This window comes from Hakea prostrata, chromosome 3 (genome assembly GCF_041222555.1).
Source record: "Hakea prostrata isolate BN-2017 chromosome 3, UWA_Hpros_2, whole genome shotgun sequence".
Lineage (NCBI taxonomy): Eukaryota > Viridiplantae > Streptophyta > Magnoliopsida > Proteales > Proteaceae > Hakea > Hakea prostrata.
Window position 1 is genome coordinate 6,871,023 of NC_142602.1, and position 7,327 is coordinate 6,878,349.

Here is a 7,327-nt window from a genome sequence, read left to right on the forward strand (position 1 = left end):
GCTTGAAAAGTGACTGTCTGATGCTGTCTGTGATCTCTACAGAGGAAATTTTCATGGACAGTAACCTCTTGAAGGAGATCTCAAAGCTCTTTAGTGGGGGGAAACACCTTTTAGTTTTATTAATGGAGCTGCCTAGGATGCTGGTTCACTTAATAGAATTGATTTGATAGGGCCTTCTCAAAAATGAATTTTAACCCAAAATTAGATTTGCCCTGAATCCTCGAAAGAGCACCTTTTAGTAATGTTTGACAGCCTGAGCAGCAATTTGAAGCAAGAACAAACATTTCAGGGGGCCCTTGAACATAGTTTATCATCCTTAACTGAGAAGCCATTATCTTCCAAGGCTTTCTGATTCTAAGAACAGAAACCTTTCATGAACATGCTGTGGATGAGTCTGGGCCAGATTAATGTGCGATATGCTCTTACCATATTCCCCAAGTCAAGGCTTCTGTCCAATGAACCAGCTTCTTCCTGGATCTATACTATTTGGAACAAAATGATCATATCTTCTGGACACCACTGAAGTTTATTGGATAATTTTCCCATTATCATATATATGATACTGTGAAAACGTGCTTAAGTAAACCTGTAACACGACCAGCTATTAGTATCTTTTGAACAAAAAAAACAGATCAGCTATAATTAATAGATATGTTAAATGCTCTGGCAGGCAAAATCATTGGAGAACTTAATAATTGAATTCTTACCCTGAAAAGAGAATTAAGGACAAAACATAATCTTTTAAGGCCTAAGATTTTGTTTAACTCCCTAGTTAGAGAACTACAAATAAAGAAGCTTCATCATCCTTAATTATTGACCGAAAAGGCTGGTTTTTGTCTTTCTTTTTTCTGGGAACAGGCACCTATCACAGAGTTCCTTGGACACTTGAAAGTTCAAAGACAACAAATTTTAGATTGGTCCTCTTTGATGTGGTCACCACTTCAATCAATGGGTCATCTGACCAGATTAAAGAGCTCACCTAGCTAGGGCACCTAGCGATACCCAGTTCAAAAGATATATTTTCTCAGCTACCAGGCCTTTTAGTCCTCAAAAAATTTAGAACATCATCTGTCAACACCTGTTTTATTTTATATTTTAATTGGACACTTTATAAGAAAAAATAGATGAATAACAAAAAAAAAGAGATAATGAGAGCTCATAAATCATTTTCAAGGTAGATTAAGCAAGTGTAATTTAATTCTCCGAAGTTGAGTTCAACAACCTTCCTTCGTAAATATTTCATTTCAAATAGGATAATGTATCTAAATTGATGCCTTGACACACCATTGTCGTGGTTTGGCTTCTGTCAGTGTGGGACATTGTCCAGTTTACATCCAATAGAAAAGCTGAAATGATCAAACACATATCCCAATATAACTTATAGTGAATCATCCATAAATGTGTACGAAAATCCTCTTGAGGGGAAGAGGATCTAAATCAACCAGCCTAAAAAATAGAATAACTAAAAACATACACTTAAGTGATGTCACTCCTTAGATTATAAAATTAACACCTTAATCCTTTCTTGGAATTTTAGATGACCAGAAGGCACAGTATCCAAGGTTTTCTTAAATTTTTAAGTTGAAAGTTATTACTTAATTGAGTTGATTCAAAGCTACGTAACACGAAGAGATCTCTTTTAGTTACTATAGGTGCATGAAAAATGCAAATACACAAAACCAAAGCAAAGGACCGGTATGGACCAATCAGTATAAAGAAGGCGGTTCGCTCCATATCACGTTCAAAACCAGCTAAGCTCTCTTTCTCTTTCTCAAGGTTTGAGAAAGGGCACCAGAATCGCTTCCACCTATAAATAAAACAAGCCATTTCTACCAACAAACTAAAATACTTGTCGTAGCCAACTCTTCGTTCCCTGTTTCCCTTCCCTTGGCTTCTCTTCATCTCTTCCTTCCTTGAGAGAATCATCTCTGCAACACAACATGTTTGTGTTGAAGTTATATCCATCTCCACTATGGTTCAATAAAAGGTGATCTTCTTCTAGAGAGAGAAAGAAAGGAGCGTTTTGAAGGCGAGGAGAAGAGATAATATGGGTCGTCGTGGTGGGTCTTTGAAGGTTTGGCTTGGGTCTATTATATTATTTGTTGGTTTTATTGGTTTTCTGTTGGTTGAGATCCAAGCAAGTGAAGGTTCCAGAAAAACAACAGCAGCAGCAGCAGCAGAAGCAGCAACTGTTACTTCTCCAGCAGGAAACTCCAGGCAATTGCAGCAGAAAGGAACAGATAAGACTGTTGTTCATCCAGATAAAGATCTCAATTATATGAGCAAGAGAAGGGTTCCTAATGGTCCTGATCCCATTCACAACAGGTACATTTTTTCCCCACCTTAATTTCTTCACGGTTGCATTGTGACAGAAAATGTATTTCATGGAGCGATAGTACTTTATGAAAAAAAAATGACTTATTACTTCATTCTTAGAAGCTTTGGGAATAGCATGTGGGCTTCAACAAAAGTTTCTTCAAAGATCAATTCTTTCTCTTATTTTCATGAGAAGAAACTAAAGAACGTTAGCTGCCTAGAAGACCACAATTGCTTTTCCATTTTTGTCACAGGACCTTTTGTTTTCTAAGTCCAGATCTCTCCTTATTGGTCCAAATGTCCTATGCCATGCATGGATCACAAAACAATTTTATTGCAAAACCCTATTTAGATTTTAGGGGGCAAAGAATTCTCTTTCAATGTGTAATTCAACAGTGAACACCAATTTTAGATTAATGGACCCTATCAAATCATTAGTTCTCTCCTTCCCCAACCCCATAATTCATTAATTTTCCTACTGATTATCTGATCTGGAGACCTTCTTCATGGGCCTCAAGTCATTTTAATGCCCCTGACTTTGCTTTCACTTACTGAGTCAGAGAAGTAAAAAGGAAAAGGAGGGTCTGCGTCTTCACTTTATCTATATTATTAGCACATCTCTATCATGCTTACAGAAAGCTAGCTAATTACACCTCAATTGTGTTCTTTATTTATGTTTCCTTTTAGCTTTTGCGTCTCACAAACACAGAGAAACATCTTACAGAAACATCTTTCTTTTATGTTTCTGTGTACTGTTACACAGGCTTACTGATGCATGCACTGAGAGTTAAAAGATGGATACAGGCCCAAATCAAGATTTTTTGTGCTGGACTAATGGTATATGCTATTCTTTCTGTGAAAATTTTCAGGAGAGCAGGGAAGTCCAAACAGCCACCTGGCCGAGCTTAGACCTAAGTTGATGGAGAGAAGAAGCTTCACCTGTGTAGCAGAAGATTCGCAAGATGCCTGCAGCCACCTTGTATGTTTTTTGGAAATGAGATTATAACTTTTTTCATACCATTAGGAAAATCTTAATTTGCAGAGTGAAGCACACAAAAATTGTTGCAAGGGAAGTGGTGAAGAAAAGCTAAGCTTATCTCTTACAAAGTACACTTAAAAGAATCCTGAGAGAGATTAAACCACCTTTGCAGACCCCACTTTAGTATTCCCATATGCTTTTAAATTTTTAAGAGAGAGATTCATGAATTGGGAAATGAGACTATCTTTACTTTGCGCATGTAAAGAACAAACAAGTAGATACTACAAAAAGAGTAGAGATGGAGGAACACAACCCAAGAAAAGTTCTAGTAGCCATACATGAATCAGAAGGTATGTAAACAATCTCCATGCATGAGCCAATCAATCAGTTATCTTGGGCTTTGGTAGAACCCTAGCTTGGTTTGTATTAGTATTTTTTGTATTCCAAAAACTAAAGCAAATTCCCTGTGATCATCTCATCAACCTAAATCTCATTATCTCCTTAGTTTTAATTTAAAACTTGTTTACTTTTAGATTTTTTGGTGAGACTGTTTGTCTGTTTAGTCTTCAGTCCATTCAAACTTTATGAAAACAGCATGAGATGCTTCTAGTCTTTGTTGTAAAACATAAACTCCAGAGCCAAAACAAAGTAGGGACCCATCTCTGCTCCCATGCTTTGCTTTTTCTCCTTTCTCTTTTTTACTTCTTTTCTTGTTTGATTTTTATTGGATCGAGAAGCAGAGACTTGGTCTAAAGTTAGTGATATTCAAAATTAGGGCTGCTATACGGTTGCATGGAGACAGGAGCTATATATCCCTAGCTGGCAACATATTTGTTTATGATAAAAGGAGTCTTATCAATGGTCCAGGTACTGCACTTGCATATGTATAAAATTCTCAACTTCCAGGTGAATATGGAAAACTTCCAATCATAGGCAGCAATGTAGTTGGATAAACTTAAAAATGCTTAAAACAGCTCCCTTAATTGGCAAAGGATAGGATGGTTATGGCTAATTGAGACAGTTTTTCAATGGGTTTATTTGTCTTTGAGAGAAAATAAAAATGTTATACAACCTAACTTGCAGAAGTTTCCCATCACCCATAAATTCATTATCCATAATCATAAGACTTGAAATAATTTCCTTTCTAATTAGTTTCACAGATTCTTTTTGGTGTTTCTCAAAATAGTCTTTCTTAGTTCCGGACTTTTCATTCTTGGATCCATTGTAAGTTTAGTTCAGATCCATCCCATGTTGTAATGTTACATATGTGGGTCCGATTCTGCGAAAAAATACTAGGGGTGGAAGGGGCAGCCATTTCTCGTGGGAAAATATTTTGGAGGAGCACAACTTACATTCAGATTGATTATCCAATGGCCTAGATTACCTCAAGATATAAATGGCGTTGATTATATCTTGGATTAGGATATTGTTATAACTATATAACTTTCCTCCTTCAACTGAAATTTTTGTGGATTGTTGATGGCTGTGGGATTTCTTCTACTTTAGGGTTTTTCATGTATGAATCTTGTCTCTATTGTCAATTTTTTTTTTTTTTTTCTTTTCTTTTCTTTCGTTGTGTGATTACCATCAAGCTATGATCCTAAAGGGGCCAGGCTGATTAGCTCTAGATGTATAAACTTACTTGATGGTTCACTTGATTAGCTCTGAATTTGGAGCATGAAAATCCATAGATGCCCATCTGGTTCGCCTTGGCATCTTATACCCTTGTGATGGTGATGATGAGAGTGAAAACGCGTCCCTGTATAACATGTAAGAGCCCATCTGAGGCCCAAATCATTCTGAATGAAACATGGGCTTGGGTTGGGTTACCTGGCCCATCCTAAAGTCTAATTGTAAAAGTAGAACAATAGCGTGATCCAAACGGAAATTTATCAGGTCCATTTCTGACAAAAAAAATTGGCCATCTATTTTTCGGTTCAAAGGCGCTTTTTTAAATATAGTATCATAGAGGTGAACCATTTCCATGACAACAAAACCCCATTGGACCATTTATTTCAAATTGATGTGACTGATAAATGAATTTCAACCATTTGATGTGTTGTTGGGACACATGGCACACATCTACAAAAAAATGAAAAATAGATGGTTCATTTTTGACAAGAAAATGGACCTAATATTGGTTCTGATCCAAAACATAAGGATACATACCTACATATTTAACAATACAATAGCCGAATCTTTCAAAAAGAAAACCAAAAAATTTTTTTTGGGTAAAATGGGCTTTTTAATGGAGGGGAAAGGGGTATTACATATACCATCATGCAAAATTGAACCTACGATATTTTCATTAAGAGTTGTTAGTCTAACCAACCAAGCAACACTATCTGCTAGAAAAACAAAATTTAAAAACAAATTGCCTAAAATTCAAATCCCTTGTTAAGTCCCAATTGGCTATTGCATAGAAAAATACTCTTTTCTTTTCTTTTTTTTTATGAAATTTGAATTTAGTTAAGACTGGATCCATGAGGAAAACTACAACCTAAAGTATCCATGCAGAAAACATTGCTTCTCGATTTTACTTTAGCTATTTGCGATAAATCGTGTATCTAATTCTTTCACAAGAATAATTTTGTCTTAGCTTGTCTTAGCAGATAAGACAATTTTGCAACCCTTCACTTTTTGGATGTTTGACTTATGAAACTCAAATTTTATGCAACTTAAACATATTAGAATAAATTGTACCCACACCTTAAAATGGAGACCCCAAATACTTTATATTTAAAAAACATAGATACTTCAAAATTGAATTTTTATTGAAAGTCCAATTGTTAAATTACTGTTTAATTTTTTTCAATTCAAAAAAAATCCCTATCAAAATACGAGTAAAAAATATATATTAATTTAACAGGTTGTTAGTGACAAATTGAACTCATGTATCTAGTGAAAATCTAATTTTGGTGTTTGTGTTTTTTAAACAAAAGTGAGGTGTCAATGCTATAAAGCCGCCATTTTTTGAACGTCAATGCGATTTATTCAACATTCTAATATATAAATATTTTATTTATTTATTTAGATAAACAACGAACAACCAATAACAAAAAGGCTGATAAAATTTGAATTGAAAAAAAAATTAAGAGCGTATTCATATATAAATAGTCTATGTCAATATGTCATGTAGAAATTGCCTTATTGGTAATTGGTATGCAGGGTATTATATACACTAGGCTTGAATGTGTTGCGTCCCTTGGTTCTTTATCGATACAAAGAAATGCAGGGCGTTTGTGATGGAAGATACGTATATATCGTATTCCTTGTGCTGAATTGTGTGGTTGGTACAACCAATTATTCTAAGGGCTTATTGGGCTCGACCCATTCCTTAGTTGGGATGACCTTGTCTATTGCATGTATGACATTTGGTCAATTTGCATTTGGACTTAACTTTGTGTTTTCATGCATTTATCTTTTGTATTTCTTTGTTTTCTTTGTTATGTGTCTGTATTTATTTTCAAGTTCACAAATGAAGTTTTTCAGCTTCCTAAAAAAATATGTTGCATACTTCATTTAATGGGCCCACCATTTATGGAACTTTTTCTTTTTTTGTTCATTTTCTTTTTTTTTTTTTGGTATGGAAGTGAGATCACAGGGACCCAAAAAGAAAAAAACATTACAACGACTCAGTCAGAACATCTGACTTTAAAATTACCTCCAAATCTTGGGGCGGGTCTTGGAAATTAGCCAAAGTAACGCCTGTTGCAATCCTCAATTTTTAGGCCCAATCTGCTGCTCCATTATCTGCTCTTCCTACATAGGAAAATCTAACATGGCCCCTTGAAGCCACTAGTTGCCGAATAGAAAATATTAAGGGTTGATATTTCCCTAGATCCATTGCTTGAGATTCAAGCATAATAACTGCCTTTTGAGAATCCGTCTCCATTTGAACCGGCCATGCTCCCATGTCAAGAGCAAATCTTAGTCCTTCTTTAATCGCTAGCAATTCTGCTTCTAGAACCTCACACATCCTCTCTTTCTTTGCAAAACCAGCTCGAAATTTGCCATCCTAATCACGAATAA

General features: G+C 35.4%; 1 protein-coding gene across 1 annotated transcript; it reads left to right on the plus strand.

Annotated features, from left to right (window-relative positions):
* Positions 1–1,204: 1,204 nt before the first annotated feature.
* LOC149020438 (CLAVATA3/ESR (CLE)-related protein 25-like) lies at positions 1,205–4,516 on the plus strand. Its single transcript, XM_089148576.1, has 2 exons — positions 1,205–2,325; positions 3,186–4,516. Exons 1-2 carry the CDS (start codon positions 2,048–2,050, stop codon positions 3,223–3,225), a joined length of 318 nt encoding a protein of 105 aa, XP_089004702.1. The 5' UTR covers positions 1,205–2,047; the 3' UTR covers positions 3,226–4,516.
* Positions 4,517–7,327: the final 2,811 nt, after the last annotated feature.